Source organism: Oncorhynchus nerka, linkage group LG23 (assembly GCF_034236695.1).
Source record: "Oncorhynchus nerka isolate Pitt River linkage group LG23, Oner_Uvic_2.0, whole genome shotgun sequence".
NCBI lineage: Eukaryota > Metazoa > Chordata > Actinopteri > Salmoniformes > Salmonidae > Oncorhynchus > Oncorhynchus nerka.
Window position 1 is genome coordinate 24,474,260 of NC_088418.1, and position 17,623 is coordinate 24,491,882.

Consider the following 17,623-nt stretch of genomic DNA (forward strand, 5'->3'; position numbering starts at 1 on the left):
GTTTTATTAAAATCAAAGGTCCTGTAGTCCGTTTCTCGCTGTTTTTTTACTATGTAGTTCCCTACATGCCTAATAGAATGCATGCGATACACATTTTCTCATTATTCAATAACTATCCCAATGTTGTGTTATACGATTAATTATGTGAAATATTGTTTAGTCCATGCCACGCCTCACTCCGTCCTCATGATGGCACTACAGTCTACAGCCCCTTCATATGCATTGTTGTATGTAAATACATGTTCGTGGAGAAGAAGTTTAAGAAAAGTTGAACTCATTGTGAATGCAGCGGGACGATTTTTGTTAGTTGGTATGCCTAAATTTTGTATTTTGTATGTCGTTTTCCCGCAATGTTTTTGTATTTTCTCATTCAATACTCCGTCCAACTGGTGGCGGTAATGCTCCATTAACATTGGATGCCAACAACAGTTAAATCCCATTGAAGAAGAACCATTTTTGTTCATGTGTTAAGGTAAGGAGGTAAGAATGTAAACAATCAATTTGGTAGCTTAACGTTAGAAACCCTGGAAATATTTGCAATGACATAGTTGCCCCTCAGTTTGGTAGTATTATCAGTCGGATGCTCGACGCTATTTATCTTCTATCAATCTTGTAGTTTGATCGCATTTGGTAAGTAACGTTACCGCGTGAACCAATTTAAACGTGTGCAGCTAGTTAGCTGATGGCTAACGTTAGCAGCTAGTTAACCTTGCTGTGATCAAATCGGTCAAAATTAAAATATGTTGCCTTCTTATGTGTAGCTAGCTACAGTAAGTATCTATGTCAATTGCTGGTGGTGTATTGCCATACATGTTTTGCCAAGTTACAGCACTCGCCGGCTAGCTACATCATCCGGCTAGAGGTAGCTACAGTAACTGGCAAGTGGCAACCTAGCCGAGTTTACCGAACTCTACATACGATAGAGTTGTGTGGGCTGGCTGGAGTCCGACTACATCGAGTCGCTGTCAGTCGATACTTGTAAAAATGTCAATTATTTAATGCTTTCCTTGCACCTATGTTTGTCCTTTGTAAATGCAACTTTTATTTGGTTGTTGTAGCCGACTAAACACAACTCCACGATTTGTGATGGAATTGAAATGCGACTAGTAGTGTGGACCGACTGGATCTCCGGCATCACATGAAATTATGTTTTAAATAAAAAACGATTGTTTTCAGCACCCAAAGAATAGACCGCAATTACGTAGAACAATGTCGTATAAAATGTGGGCTATTTTGGGGGTATTAAAACCTGTAGTTTTTAATAAAAACTTAATTTTATGTGACATCGGAGATCCAGTCCGTCCAAACTAGTTGGTGCTCAACTCCATCATAAATAGTTGAGTTAAACCGGTTATGGGTGCTGAATTCCATCGTTTCTGTACTTGAACATATCGTGAATTTGAGAAACTCAGCTAGTGGCAACTTAGTCTGATTAATCAGGCTAGACAATTTAATTGGTGTGTGTATATATACAGTACCAGTCAAAAATTTGGACACACCTACTCTTCAAGGGTTTTTCTTTATTTTTACTATTTTCTAAATTGTATAATAGTAGTAAAGACATCAAAACTATGAAATAACACATGGAATCATGTAGTAACCCAAAAAGTGTTAAATAAATAAATAAAAAATAAAAACATTTTAGATTCTTCAAAGTAGCCACCCTTTGCCTTGATGACAGCTTTGGACACTCTTGGCATTCTCTCAACCAGCTTCACCTGGAATGCTTTTCCAACAGTCTTGGAGTTCCCACATATGCCGAGCACTTGTTGGCTGCTTTTCCTTCACTGTGCGGTCCAACTCATCCCAAACCATCTCAATTTGGTTGAGGTCGGGTGATTGTGGAGGCCAGGTCATCTGATGTAGCACTCGTCACTCTCCTTCTTGGTCAAATTGCCCTTACACAGCCTGGAGGTGTGTTGGGTCATTGTCTTGTTGAAAAACAAATGATAGTCTCACTAAGCGCAAACCAGATGGGATGGTGTATCGCTGCAGAATGCTGTGGTAGACATGCTGGTTAAGTATGCCTTGAAATCGAAATAAATCACTGACTGTCAAAGCACCCCATACCATCACACCTCCTCCATGCTTTACGGTGGGAACCACACACGCGGAGATCATCCATTCACCTACTCTGCGTCTCACAAAGACACGGCGGTTAGAACCAAAAATCGCAAATTTGTACTGATCATACCAAAGGACAGATTTCCACCGGTTTCATGTCCATTGCTTGTGTTTCTTGTCCCAAGCAAGTCTCTTCTTATTATTGGTATCTTTTAGTAGTGTTTTTTTTCAGCAATTTGACTCCTCTGAACAGCTGATATTGAGATGTGTCAGTTACTTGAACTCTGTGAAGCATTTATTTGGGTTGCAATCAGAGGCTGGTAACTCTAATGAACTTATCCTCTGCAGCAGAAGTAACTCTGGGTCTTCCTTTCCTGTGGCGGTCCTCATGAGAGCCAGTTTCATCATAGCATTTGATGGTTTTTGTGACTGCACTTGAAGAAACAAAGTTCTTGAAATTTTCCGCATTGACTGACCATCATGTCTTAAAATAATGCTCTTTGCTTATTTGAGCTGTTCTTGCCATAATATGGACTTGGTCTTTTACTAAGTAGGGCTATCTTCTGTATACCACCCCTACCTTGTCACAACACAACTGATTGGCTCAAATGCATTAAGAAGGAAAGAAATTCCACAAAGGAACTTTTTAACAAGGCACACCTGTTAATTGAAATGCATTCCCATTGACTACCTCATGAAGCTGGTTGAGAGAATGCCACGATTGTGCAAAGCTGTCATCAAGGCAAAGGGTGGCACCTTTGAAGAATCTCAAATATAAAATATATTTTGATTTGTTTATAACACTTTTTGGTTACTAGATGATTCCACATGTTATTTCATAGTTTTTATGTCTTCACTATTATTCTACAATGTAGAAAATAGTAACATTAAAGAAAACCCCAGGAATGATTAGGTGTGTCCAAACTTTTGACTGGTATGTTATATAGCCTGATATGTTTTGTGTGCAAAGTCATATAAATGACCGGTTGTCTGTGCAGTTTGTCCTTCTGCTGCTTGAAATTTGAGACAAAATATCCTCAGGAAAGTATGGTTTACCCAACTTTTCATATCTCCAGTAGGTATGTGTTAGGCAGCTAGGTAAAATGTGTTTTATATTGGATATTCAGATTTAAATCTTCAAATGTGTCGATTGTTCTATATCCTCACCTGATTCAGAATATAAAATGTTCACTGTCATGGCATACTTGGTTCAATAGCTATTGATGAGAGAGCCGAATATCCCATATAAAACTAATTTTACCTAGGTGCCAAAAGAATCATATATTTACCTGCTCTCTAAAAAGTTGTGTAAACCATACTTTCCTGAGGATATTTTGTCTCAAATTTTAAGTAGCAGAAGGCCAAACAGCACAGACAACCGGTAGAGCACGTTAAATTAAATTTTATTCAACATTCTGGTTTGTAAGGAACATTTACACGAGTTTGCACACAAATGTCTCAGGCTGTATATAATATACCAATTTGTTGTGCATTAGATAAATTCAAGCTAAATGTAGCCTGTCACCCTTGATCAATTTGATTATCTTGTCAAAGCTCTCAGAGCATCCTGTCCAAGTAGCAATAACACGGTAATGTTCTGATCATGTTATAGATTAAGCTGTCACCATGACTCGAGATATAGTGATTGGAGATGAACTACCTGACTGGGTGGGAGCCAAGGAGTTCTACCAGAAATATGACCCGAAAGAGGTGATTGGCAGGTGAGTTACTAAGTCACACTTCACACAAGAATAGATCCTAAGCACATTATAGTCCAGCGGCTAAGCGTCACATTTTAGGGGGACGTGTTCTTGGCTATAGTGCCATCACAGATTTTGTCACATGGCCATATCTCCATAATTAATAGGTAGACACAGCTCAGTGATGGCTTACAATGTTTGAGAGGGTGTTGAGAACACAATAAAAGCATTGCGGTTCTTGAAGCACGCAGACTGATGCGCCTGGCACCTACTATCATACACCATTTTAAAGGCATTTATATATTTACATTTACATTACATTTAAGTCATTTAGCAGACGCTCTTATCCAGAGCGACTTACAAATTGGTGCGTTCACCTTAAGACATCCAGTGGAACAGCCACTTTACAATAGTGCATCTAAATCTTTTAAGGGGGTGAGAAGGATTACTTTATCCTATCCTAGGTATTCCTGAAAGAGGTGGGGTTTCAGGTGTCTCCGGAAGGTGGTGATTGACTCCGCTGTCCTGGCGTCGTGAGGGAGTTTGTTCCACCATTGGGGGGCCAGAGCAGCGAACAGTTTTGACTGGGCTGCGCGGGAACTGTACTTCCTCAGTGGTAGGGAGGCGAGCAGGCCAGAGGTGGATGAACGCAGTGCCCTTGTATGGGTGTAGGGCCTGATCAGAGCCTGGAGGTACTGAGGTGCCGTTCCCCTCACAGCTCCGTAGGCAAGCACCATGGTCTTGTAGCGGATGCGAGCTTCAACTGGAAGCCAGTGGAGAGAGCGGAGGAGCGGGGTGACGTGAGAGAACTTGGGAAGGTTGAACACCAGACGGGCTGCGGCGTTCTGGATGAGTTGTAGGGGTTTAATGGCACAAGCAGGGAGCCCCGCCATTTAGTCATGCCCATACACCCTCTGAATGGCACACACATACAATCCATGTTTTAATTGTCTCAATTGCTTAAAAATCCTTCTTTAACCTGTTACCTCCCCTTCATCTACACTAATTGAAGTGGATTTAACAAGTCAATAAGGGATCATAGCTTTCACTTGGATTCACCTGGTCAGTCTATGTCATGGAAAGAGCAGGTGTTGTGTAAACAATGATTATGGATGAAGACTGAATAAAATAACCATCATAACAATTGTAACATACATTTTAGAAAATATTAAGTAAATATATCCAATAAACCCAATTGCAGTAGTGTAATTGTGTTTCTACCTTAATCCGTAGAGCAAAGTGCTCTGGCTCAGTGACATCATTTCAGATAAGCCTAGGGTATGGCAAAGTGTATAAATTAAGCTTATTTACTGCACCGCAAAAACAAGCAGAATTGACTCCAGCCATTATCACCTTGCTGTAGCTTATTTCACCTCATTCTCCAAACACGTCATACAAGAATTAGCTGCCATGCACTAGCTCAGCACTGGGATTAACACTCTAGTTTAGTTTAATGTCAAGTCAAACAGCAGTTGCCTAGCCAAAGCCGTCTACTGCAGCCATATCTGCAATGTTTTGAGAAAAACTTGCGCTGATCCCTATGATATGTATCCTTTAAAATGTATGCAGAATAGTGGTCAAAAGGCGCCCTCAAATTGCCATTTTGTAATGCACAGCCCCAAATGCTGGCTTACAATGTTCAAGGGGGGGCTGTGACGGCATTTTAAAGGATACATATCTGGCATACTCGGGCCATTTTCTTGTGTTCTCCACACTACCTCAAGCATTTTAAGCCATCATTGGCCTTTTATGTACCAATTATTTATGACATATGGCCATGTGAATCCTGTCCATTGGAGCTGGTTAGCAGCCATTTTGTAAAACTGGTGCCCTAGAGTAAAATAAGTTCAATCTGCATTGGCACTATAGCTATAACGTCATTATTTAGACCTTTACTTGCTGTTTGTAAAGGTTGAATGGTCTCACAAAGGCATTTAGTTCAAATGGTTTCTCTTTCTGTCGACTCTGTTTTGACATCTCACATCGTGCTTTTCATTCGCTGAAGCCTTATTCAATTACACCTAACATGCCAATCAGCGCTTTGTGGGTGTAAGCACCACAGTTCTATATACAGTGCATTTGTAAAGTATTCAGACCCCCTTGACTTTTTCCACATTTTGTTACATTACAGCCGTATTTAAAAATGTATTAAATATATATTTTTCTCTCATTAATCTACACTAAATACCCCATAATAACAAAGCGAAAACAGGTTTTTAGAACCTTACATAAGTATTCACCCTTTGCTATGAGACTTGAAATTGACCTCAGGTGCATCGATTCCATTGATCATCCTTGAGATGTTTCTACAACTTGATTGGAGTCCACCTGTGGTAAATTCAATTAATTGGACATGATTTGGAAAGGCACACACCTGTCTATATAAAGTCCCACAGTTGACAGTGCATGTCAGAGCAAAAACCAAGCCATTAGGTCGAAGGAATTGTCCATAGAGCTCCGAGACAGGATTGTGTTGAGGCAGAGATCTGGGGAAGGGTACCAAAACATTTCTGCAGCATTGAAAGTCCCCAAGAGCACAGTGGCCTCCATCATTCTTAAATGTTAAATGGAAGAAGTTTGGACTCTTCCTAGAGCTGGCCGACCGGCCAAACTGAGCAATCGGCGGATCAGGTCTTTATGGTGGAGTGGCCAGATGGAAGCCACTCCTCAGTAAAAGGCACATGACAGCCTGCTTGAAGTTTGTCAAAAGGTACCTAAATGACTCTGACCATGAGGAACAAGATTCTCTGGTCTGATGAAAATAAGATTGAACTCTGGCCTGAATGCCAAGTGTCACGTCTGGAGGAAACCTGGCACCAACCCTACGGGGAAGCATGGCGGTCGTAGCATCATGCTGTGGGGATGTTTTTCAGTGGCAGGGACTGGGAGACTAGTCAGGATCTAAGGAAAGATGAACGGAGCAAAGTACAGAGAGAGATCCTTGGTGAAAACCTGCTCCAGGGCACTCAGGACCTCCGACTGGGGTGACGGTTCACCTTCCAACGGGACAAAAACCCTAAACACACAGCCAAGACAACACAGGACTGGCTTTGGGAAAGGTCTCTGAATGTCCTTGAGTGGCCCGGACTTGAAAACCGATTTTAAATCAACAGAGACATTTTTATGTGTTCTGGAAAACAACCTGGTTTTACCTGCATTCCATAACTTTTTTTTTTTTTTAACAGACAAACTCATATTGTTAATGTAATTAGTGAATAGTACTGGACCAAGAATTGACCCCTGTGGGACACTTTTTTTTGTTATGTCCGATTTAACACCATCAGCGGATATACACTGAGTTCTATTTGTTATATACAGCCAAGTTACACGGAGCCCGGGCTAAGCCAATTGATGAAAGCCTCTAAATTTGCAGTGAGTAATCAATAGTATCGATGGCCTTCGACAGGTCAATGAAGACGGCAGCACAATGTTGCCGTTTATCCATACAATTAACCACATAACGTATGACCAGGGATACAGCAGAGATTGTGCTGTGACCTGGTCTCAAACCTGACTGATTTTACATTTATAATATATTCCATAGATATCAGCTGAGATTGAATCAAGTGTTCTAATATTTCAGTTTGGCAATAACGTTTTTAAATAGGGTGAGTTATTAAGGTCATAAGGGTCACCACCTTTACATGAGCCGCCTTCCAGGCCCTGGGGATAGTACCAGATAAAAAATGTGTCAATTATTCCGCAATCGGGGGCCCAGTGCCTCAGTGGAGGCGAATATAAGCCTTGTGACATTTGAACACAAAATGTCTCACAGAATTGACTTATCAAGCATAAATGTTAATGTGTATTTTTGTGTAAACACAAAATTACAATGTTCTAAGCAATACTACTTTGAAGTAACGGAACAACAACTTGCGTTATGGATGTGACGGAAATGGACAGACATTTTTGGGAGAACAGACACATCGGCAAGTCTGAATCTCAAAGTCTTAGGGTAAAATATTAACAGACGCTTTGAATGGAAGGCTTGGCTACACACAAAAACAATGATGAAAATATGAGGCCATGTACTAAACAACCAAAGATTTCAAGACTAAATGCTGGTTTATACTACGCGTGTGTTTGTAAATTCAATCTGCGCTCTGGGCGTTCGTAAACTCAGAGTGTTGTCAGATTGTCTGTAAATTCAGAGCGCACACTGGACACTGGTCGAGGAGTAGGGTTGATCCGAGCGTTCTGATCTAACAACATCAGTCAAGCACCCAAGCTAACTGTCTAACGTTGGCTAGCTTACTAACGACTTCCAGATACAAATGAGAGAACAGCTCACTCTGACCATTTTACTCGCCCTAGCAGAGCTGGTTAGGCTATTGTTATGTTATCCAGAGCGTTGGTGATTGTAACTGTGCTGCTGGCAACAATTTAATTATGTTTTTTTTGCCAACGTTTACTGACCGGTGTTGTTTGTTTGTAAATTTGTCAGTTATTCTGCGCTCTGAATCTGAAATTAGAGTAGATTGCCAGAGCAAATTTACCAGCTATGTCTATTGACAGTTGTCGCAGTGACATAATGAACATTCTATTGAAATGGTTACTTGCATAGTGGAGCCTTTTCTTTAGACATGTAGCTAGCTAGCTAGTTAGTTAAACAATGAACCATAGTCCCAACTCATATGTTTACTACCCTGCATGAATCTGCAGGTAACTAACCAACCAGGTTCAATGTTTGTTAGCCAGCTAACATTAGGCTATAACTAGCAATGCTAATGGCTCTGAGGTATGAATAAAATATTACTACACAGATCATATCATGCACAATGTTAGCTAGCTAACAGTGCGCTTTTACTTAAAATGAAAACTACTTACTGACAAAATTAGAAACCTGTAACATCTGAAAATGTACTTAGCTAGACTATCTTATCCGTATTCATGGATGGATGATTCTCCCTCTGTCATGGATTCCATTGTTGCCCTTAGTTTGAAGATGTAATCCAGAGACAGGTGATTTATACAACAGCGTTCCGTGTGTTCTCTTTTCGACTCACTCTGCATATTTGCAATCAAACGCCAGAATTTTCTCCATATCTTTAGCTCTCATACTGATTCCACTGGGTATTTCACTGATTTTAATGCCAGACCAATCCAAGCTCATCTCTCGGCATGTCCAACCCACCCATTATCTCAGCCACTCATGGCTAGCGGGAAGGTTCTTGACTTTTTCCATGGCTAAACCAACTAGGCTCTTTAATTTAACAATTATATTTGTATTTACAGATGGCATATAAGTTTGTTATTAAGGCACGTTGAAGTTCACATGTTCCAGAATGCATTTCTGCAAAAAAGAACGTGCAACATACACCTAGTTTCCTGAAACTAGTCATATATATATATATATATATATGTGTATGTATGTGTGTGTAGTTTAATGTACCACTGGTGGACTCCAAGTTGTAGAAACATGTAAAGGATGATCAATGGAAACAGGATGCACTTGAGCTCAATTTCGAGTCTCATAACAAAGGGTCTGAATACTTATGTAAATAAGGTATATTTTTTATATATATATGCAAACACTTCTAAAAACTGTTTTCACTTTGTCATTATGGGGTATTGTGTGTAGATTGAGGATTTATAATTGTTTTAATCTATTTTAGAATAAGGTTGTAACGTAACCAAATGTGGGAAAAGGGAAGGAGTCTGAATACTTTCCGAATGCACTGTACAGTGGGGCAAAAAATTATTTAGTCAGCCACCAATTGTGCAAGTTCTTCCACTTAAAAAGATGAGAGGCCTGTAATTTTCATCATGAAATGAAATGAATGAATGAATGAAATGCATCAAACACATGTTTCTGTGATAAACTCCTAACCTTAAGTTTGGCAATTGATACTTTCATTTCCATGTTTATTTGAGCTATTTGCACTTATTCCTCACTCATCTCTACTATATCTTGACATATCTCATTATGTTGATGTCTTTTGTATGAAGTGTTAAACTATTTTTTTATTATGTGAAAGGGTAAAAAAAATAAGTTTTATAACCTACCAATGGCACAGGGTTCGCACTTTCGTAAATTTCTTGTCAGAGAAATGTTCAAAGTTAAACATATTCAACATCTCAGATGCATTCAGATTCAGTTTTCAACATCCTGATACTTTGCCAGCCAGGAAAGGTAGAGGAGAACGGATATAATCAAATGCTTTCTATGGTTAACAGAAGCTTCTGGCGTCTTCTGAAGCCAATGTGGCATGAAGCTATTATATGTATATTTTCATTCAACCTTATTTATACAGGTTTTTCTCATTGAGATAAAAATCTAATTTTTTAAGAGAGACCTGGTCCAAGAGTTCTTTGCAAGGAACACACAACACTATGTGTGGAGAAAAAAAGGCACAGCACACCAACATCAAAACCTCATCCCAACTGTAAAGTATGGTGGAGGGAGCATCATGGTTTGGGCTGCTTTGCTGCCTCAGGACCTGGACAGCTTGCTATCATCGACGGAAAAACGAATTCCCAAGTCTATCAAGACATTTTGCAAGAGAATGTAAGGCTGTCTGCCAATTGAAGCTCAATAGAAGTTGGGTGATGCAACAGGACAACGACCCAAAACACAGAAATAAATTGACAACAGAATGGCTTCAACAGAAGAAAATACGCCTTCTGGAGTGGCCCAGTCAGTCCTGACTTCAACCCAATTGAGATGCTGTGGCATGACCTCAAGGGAGCAGTTCACACCAGACATCCCATGAATATTGCTGAACTGAAACAGTTTTGAAAAGAGGAATGGTCCAAAATTCTTCCTGACCGTTGTGCAGATCTGATCTGCAACTACAGAAAACTTTTGTTGGAGGTTATTGCTGCCAAAGGAGGGTCAACCAGTTATTAAATCCAAGGCTTCACATACTTCTTCCACCCTGCACTGTGAATGTTTACATGGTTTGTTCAATAAAGACACAAACGTATTGTTTGAGTGTTATTAGTTTAAACAGACTGTTTGTCTATTGGTGGGAATTATAATTGGATTTGATCTTCATCTATGACCAATTTTATGCAGAAATCCAGGTATTTCCAAAGGGTTCACATACTTTTTCTTGCCACTGTAATTGACAGAGTGAAAAGAAGGAAGCTTCTACAGAATAAAAAAACATGCATCCTGTTTGCAACAAGGCACTAAAGTAATACCGCAAAGAATGTAACGAAGCAATTCACTTTTTGTCCTGAATACAAAGTGTTATGTTTGTGGAAAATCCAATACAACACATTACTGAGTACCACTCTCCATATTTCCAAGCATAGTGGTGGCTGCATCATGTTATTGGTATTCTTGTAATCGTTAAGACTACTGCGCCACTCGGGAGCCCTAAGGCACTGCATCTCAGTGCAAGAGGCGTAACTACATTTCCTGGTTCGAATCCAGGCTGTTTAACATCCGGCCGTGATTCAGAGTCCCATAGGGTGGCGCACAATTGGCCCGGCATGGTCCGTGTTTGGCCGGGGTAGGCCGTCATTGTAAATAATAATTAGTTCTTAACTGACTTGCCTAGTTAAATAAATAAAAAAGGGACTGGAGTTTTTCCCCTTTCAGCATGACAATAACCTAAAACACAACACCAAATCTACACTGGGGTTGCATACCAAGAAGACGGTTATTGTTCCTGAGTAGCCGAGTTACACTTTTGACATAAATCTACTTGAAAATCTATGGCAAGACCTGAAAATGGTTCTTGCAACCAATTTGACAGAGCTTGAAGAATTTTGAAAAGAATAATGGTCAAATGTTGCACAATCCAGGTGTGGAAAGCTCTTAGACTTACCCAGAAAGACTCACAGCTGTAATCGATGCCAAAGGTGCTTCTACAAAGTATTGACTCGGGTGTGTGAATATGTATGTATATTAGATATTTCTGTATTTCATTTTCAATAAATTAGCAACAATTTCTAAAAACATGTTTTCACTTTGTCATTACGGGGTGGTGTGTGTAGATGGGTGAGAGGAAACAAATCTATTTAATACATTTTGATTTCAGGCTTTAACACAACAAAATGTGGAGTAAGTCAGGGGGTATGAATACTTTCTGAAGGCACTGTAGTTTAATCTTGTTCATGATACCATGCCTTGTTTTTAGGAGTTGACTGATTTTATGTCAATGCTAATGTGACTAAAAATGCACTAACTAGCTAACCTGTTAAGATGTATTTGATAGACCACAAATGCTCATTGTGCAAATGTATTTATGTTTTCAATAAACATTGGAGACTAAATATTGTTTACATGTTGTCAACATTCTAAGCCAACCCTGTCTGTTTTGCCCCATAGTTGCGCATGTGTCGGTTCTGTTGCTAAACAATCAACCCGTCTATGAAGCTGGTTTGCAGCCATTTTGGAAATGGCTGCCAGGGGGGAATGGACAAAATCTGTGTTGGGACTGTAGCCAAAAATACTTATTTAGACATGCCCTAGCTGTGTGTGAAATTTGGTGCCTCTATCACAAAAGCCATTTTTTTTTCTCCCTTAGTCAGGAGTACTTTTCAGTTGCCCGAAATTATGATCCCTCGCCCAGAAAATGTAGCTGTTTACAAACAGCAATGCCATAACTTGTCTGTCTTTTACTTAAAAATACTGCATTTATTGTGCAATTTGGTTGTTTTCAGGGAAAAATTATGATAATAATTGCCCCATGTGGCAAACACAGATCAGGCTCATCTGGCCTGACTACTCAGCCAATTTGAATTGACACTTTACGATATCTATTTCTTTGTCCTTGCAGAGGTGTGAGTAGTGTGGTGCGCAGATGTGTGCACAAGCACACAGGGCAGGAGTTGGCAGTGAAGATTATAGAGATCACAGCTGAGAAGATGACCGCACAGCAGCTGGAAGAGGTGAAGAGCTCCACACTGAAGGAGATCCAGGTTCTCAACATGGTCAAAGGACACTCCTCTATCAGTGAGTTTGTACTACCTTCACCAATGTACCGAAGGGCATTAAAATAGCTTACTTGTGTCTCTTGAAATGCAATATGCTAATGATAGACTTTTATTTCTCTTTCTCCAAGTCACTCTCATTGATTCCTATGAGTCAACAACCTTCATATTTTTGGTATTTGACCTGTAAGTATGCATTTATATAGCCTAATATATTATTACATGTGTAGCTGTGTTTTGTGATGCGTTTGAACTATCCTGTCTTTTCGTAGTCTTCGACCTACTCAAGAGTTTTCTATCGTTATTGTTCCTTTTGCAGCATGAGGAGTGGAGAGCTTTTCGACTACCTGACAGAGAAGGTCACTCTCAGTGAGAAGGAAACTAGGTGAGTGTCTAGCTTTTGGTCCGTTATAACCCAAGCCAGAAATACACTCCAGATCTTCTCAATTCTCTCTCTCCCTCTCTCTCTCTCTCTCCCCCTCTCTCTCAGGTGTATGATGCGATGTCTCCTGGAAGCTGTCCAGTACCTCCATTCCCTCAACATAGTTCACCGGGACCTGAAACCTGAAAACATTCTGCTGGATGACCAGGGACACATCAAACTCTCTGACTTTGGCTTCTCTGTCCAGCTTCAGCCAGGCAAGAATCTGAGAGGTGAGAGGGAAGAATGAAATGAACTCGCTGCATTTTGGATTTACACTCTCATCAACAAAATAAAAAGTTGAAGACAAAATCCATTAATTGCCCACATAGCTCAAATGTGTAATTGCTTTCTTCTCTCCAAACGGCTAGAGCTTTGTGGGACACCAGGTTATTTGGCACCTGAAATCCTGAAATGCTCCATGGATGAGACGCATCAGGGATATGGGAAGGAAGTTGACCTGTAAGTCTTAAAAGGATCACTTTCAGTAATCAGATAGTCCTAAGAACATTTTGTTATTTATAATATAAGAGCACCAAACTACTTTATGAATCCGTGAAGATTCTGTTCCTGACACTGTATCTGGTTTTCTGTGTTAGCTGGGCGTGTGGGGTGATTCTGTTCACCCTGCTGGCTGGCTCTCCACCCTTCTGGCACCGCAAACAGCTGCTGATGCTCAGAATGATCATGGAGGGCCGTTACCAGTTCAGCTCCCCAGAGTGGGATGACCGGTCTGACACCGTCAAAGATCTGGTGAGACCTCATCCTGTCTCTAGTTCCGATCTATGATGCATGGGCTGATTTTGTATATTTCAAGGTGGATTTTAATACCATCTGTCATCAAAGAATATGTTGAATATGAACATTGATACACTTTCTCCGACTGGCATTGTTTTAGGACTTATCTTTTGTTCTCTCTTTCACAACTGTTAGATTACCAGGTTGCTGGTGGTGGACCCAATTGTCCGTCTCAACGCTGAACAAGCCTTGGCTCATTCCTTCTTTAGGCAGTACCAAAGGGACGAGGTGCGTCACTTCAGTCCCCGGAAGACATTCAGGGTAAGTTTCGATGTATTTTGTGTTATTTGGCTCCAGTGACCGTAAAATAAACTGCTGAGCCAGAATTAGATTTCCGTTGCATCCAATTGGATTCGTGCTTTGACTGGAAGATGGGGATCTTCTGGGATGTTGTGAAGTATTAATGTGTCTGTTTTAATTCACGTCCCTTTCCATGTTCCTGTAGGTACTGATCCTGAGTGTGCTAGCCTGTATCCGCATGTACTGTCGCTACCGCAGAGCCAGGCCACTGACGCGGGAGGTCCTGGCCAGAGACCCCTACTCCTTGAAGGGAGTGCGCAAACTAATCGACGGCTGCGCCTTCAGGATCTATGGACACTGGGTTAAGAAAGGGGAGCAGCAAAACAGGGCTGCCCTCTTCCAGAATACGGCTAAAATAATGCTTCTTGGTTTAGAGGACTTTGAAACTTAAAAGATCATACTTGTTCTAGTAACCGCATTAGCTTTATGTAGTTTAACAGGTTTGACATTTTGGTGTGCATATTTTTTCTTTGTGAATGCTAGGTCTCGTTACATAGGATGAGGAATTCATGGTCCGGTGACCTGTTCGCCTTAATGCGAATAATGGCTCATTATTATTTATGGTTAAGTGGAATTTGAGATCGTTGTGGATCCAGAGATGAGAATTTTGTGTTAATTTTAGGGTCCAAGAGAATGCTTTTTGAGACTACTCAAATCAGCTGGCAATGGTTTTAGGAAGCAAAAGTGACAAAGCCACTTCAATGCACTATATTGTACACATAGGGCAAAAAAAGGTGAACATATATCCATACCGATGGTGTAGTTAATGCTTGAAAAAGTTTTTTTTTTTTATTGCTATGACATCCTCTATTGAGTTGATATAACATAATTTTTTTCATTGTTTACTTCTATTTGCTACCTAAACCTGTATTTTAGCAATCATATATTCTTACTGAATCTAAAATAACACAGCGGAAAGTTAGTGATTGCAGAAGAAACATTAAACATTCCAAATATAGTTTTCCAATTTCCACTGATAGTTTGAGTTAAGGGTATAGGAAATGACGAAATAACTGTTACCCCAGTCAGATTAGTTTCCTTTCTGTGTTTCGTGTTTAGTGCAATACGACAATTATTGTAACCAATAGCATTCCTTTTCAGTCCAGTTTGAGATTTACTCAACTAAGTGTTCCTTTGCCTGAATTAAAATGGCATTCCTCAATAAGTGGTGTACAATAATGTTACAACTGTGAAAGACCAATGTTTTATTGATAATGAAAGTAACCTATTTACTTTGTAATATTTGTGTGTTGATTTTGTGTTTAAAGGAGTTAACAAAAACATGATTACGCAATCAACCTCTTTACTGACAGACACCCACAAATAACCTATATCTCAAATTTGACTAACGTGTTTTAGTGCAAAGAACAGCATGTGCAAAGAACAGAATGAAATGCATAGATAAAAATCAGGCTTTGATGTTTACTTTTTGCCTTGGAGATTGGTCTCCAGTGAAGTCAGTGCGCTATTTAGCCGATCTGCACTTTCCTTCAATCGTTGCTCTAGTTGCCTTGACATATGTATCATCTCCTCTCTCATTTCCTGTTGTATTATCGTCCTCAACTCTGACTTGGGCGATGGATCTAATAGAGAAAAGAGACACTTTTACAAACAGGAAATTTCACAAGTTGCAACTGAAGTGTCGATATTTAGAACCAGGCGTGTTACAACACAATTTCTCTAGTCTATACAGGTGCCTCGCATGAGCAACCATGTAATACCTGTAGTAGCCACCTCTGGACCTGTGTTCATTGCTTCAATGGGCTGTTCCCCTTCTGCAGTCTCTGGCTCATTTTCCTTCTTGTCGTACCCATCTGGTGCACGCAGATAAAACATGAATTCATACTGTTCCTCTGATCACATGGGTATGGTGGATATTTCAGAGCTTGCGCAATAACACCGACCTGATGATACTGCGTCAGTCTCAGTGACAGGGTCTTCGTCTGGCATGCCAGAGTAGGAAAAAGACAGATCCAATCTAACCTAAGAGCAAAACACTAACTTCAAGTCACAGTTTAGCCCCAAAAAAACAATGTGTGTGTTATTTAGAAAAATATATGGCTCCCAGATATCTAATGTGTGGAGATTACCTGAGGGGTGAATATGTACTTGTACAGATTGTAATGTCTAAAATAGGTGTTAAGGAGAAACTTCAAGATCTGGGTCACGTCCTCAGAGCTGAACAGGCTGATACTGAAGGGAGGCCTCTGTGGCAGGTAGAAAACAATAGAATAATGGTGAAATGTAAGAGTTTGTCCATGAAAATGTCCAAAACACAAGACTGAATTACAATTCATACATTGGTGAGATTGTGAAGTAAATAGAACATGTGGGAATAAACAGTATTGCCTCTTCGGATACACAAACTCACCCTGACAGAGTGACAGAGCAGAAGTTCACTGCAGTATGCGTAGCAATGGCCCATATTGTTGAGTGGAGTTTCTGAACAAAGAAATGCAAAGTTATTAACATTGCAGAGTCAATTCTGCTGACATAACTGTCTTCCTCTTACTAAAACAGCACAAGACCAAACTATGAGCAGTAGACCATTACCAGTGTTAGCCTGATGCATGCTCTTGACGATGGAGAGGAGGACAGATGTCTGCTCCCTGTTGAAGTTGTTCTCTCTACAGAACAGCACTGTGTGGACATAGAGCTCCAGCAGGACTCCCCTCCTCGGCTCAGGAATGTTTACTCCCAGCACACAGCATAGAGTTCTGAGTAAAAAGTAACCAGTTAACCACAATGTCAGGGATTTTGTGTGTGTGTGGCCACAAACAAGGATTAGAGACCTCTCTAGCTCTGGTATGGCCTTGTTGTTTTCAATTTCCTCCATGTCACTGTAGCTTACATCTGCCCTGCGAACACACACAAATAGAGGATTTCAATCGAATTGTAAGCCTATAACGTTAGTTTGCAGAAACCTCTTGAATACGGCTGTACGTGCCCCCCTACCATAGCAAGACTTTTGGGTTCAGGGGGTCAGGTTCCTATAAAAGAAGGTACTCAATTAATTAAGATGTATCTACAATATAGCAATGGAAGAAAAATGCCCCCAATTGAGTAGCAATGAATTCGGGGCATACAGCTACATTAACAGTTAGCTAGCTTGCTACTGTACCTAGAAAGCTAAATGTCCAAGCTCTTTCAGTTGACAGCTAGCTAGCTAGCAAAGCTAACATTAGTTGGTCAGACCCTCTCTTACCTTTATTTTCCCAGCCAAATTCATTTCTCTGGTTAAATATAAATGAATAGATTTGAAACTAATTTGCATCAGCAAAAAAATGCTAGATGACACTTTTTTTGTTTACTCTAACGTGTCCTAGCAACACCGTTTTTTTTCCCTGTTTTTTTTTCCGGTGGCGCACCAACAGTAAAGATTTCCCAATGCATTGCGCGCACAGTATAATAAACTCAAGCCCCCTCATAATACAATCAAGCACAAAAGCTTGAA

General features: G+C 40.2%; 2 protein-coding genes across 7 annotated transcripts; one reads left to right on the forward strand and one right to left on the reverse strand.

Annotated features, from left to right (window-relative positions):
- Positions 1–261: 261 nt before the first annotated feature.
- phkg2 (phosphorylase kinase, gamma 2 (testis)) lies at positions 262–15,455 on the forward strand. 3 transcript variants are annotated; one of them, XM_029629394.2, is made up of 10 exons: positions 262–480; positions 3,677–3,785; positions 12,497–12,672; positions 12,782–12,836; positions 12,970–13,035; positions 13,141–13,304; positions 13,443–13,533; positions 13,671–13,824; positions 14,005–14,130; positions 14,315–15,455. In XM_029629394.2, the coding sequence occupies exons 2-10, from the start codon at positions 3,691–3,693 to the stop codon at positions 14,558–14,560; spliced, it is 1,173 nt and encodes a 390-aa protein (XP_029485254.1). In that variant the 5' UTR covers positions 262–480; positions 3,677–3,690; the 3' UTR covers positions 14,561–15,455. The 3 variants fall into 3 exon arrangements, with proteins under 3 accessions (XP_029485254.1, XP_029485252.1, XP_029485253.1); XM_029629392.2 differs by having other exon boundaries at positions 262–472; XM_029629393.2 differs by lacking the exon at positions 262–480 and adding an exon at positions 487–630.
- cfap119 (cilia and flagella associated protein 119) lies at positions 15,360–17,549 on the reverse strand. 4 transcript variants are annotated; one of them, XM_029629398.2, is made up of 9 exons: positions 17,375–17,549; positions 17,125–17,159; positions 16,962–17,022; positions 16,723–16,886; positions 16,541–16,611; positions 16,260–16,376; positions 16,074–16,152; positions 15,891–15,983; positions 15,360–15,752 (listed from the first exon to the last, which is right to left on the reverse strand). In XM_029629398.2, exons 3-9 carry the CDS (start codon positions 17,003–17,005, stop codon positions 15,592–15,594), a joined length of 729 nt encoding a protein of 242 aa, XP_029485258.1. In that variant the 5' UTR covers positions 17,006–17,022; positions 17,125–17,159; positions 17,375–17,549; the 3' UTR covers positions 15,360–15,591. The 4 variants fall into 4 exon arrangements, with proteins under 4 accessions (XP_029485258.1, XP_029485256.1, XP_029485257.1 ...); XM_029629396.2 differs by having other exon boundaries at positions 16,962–17,027; XM_029629397.2 differs by having other exon boundaries at positions 16,723–17,022.
- Between the last annotated feature and the right edge of the window lie 74 nt (positions 17,550–17,623).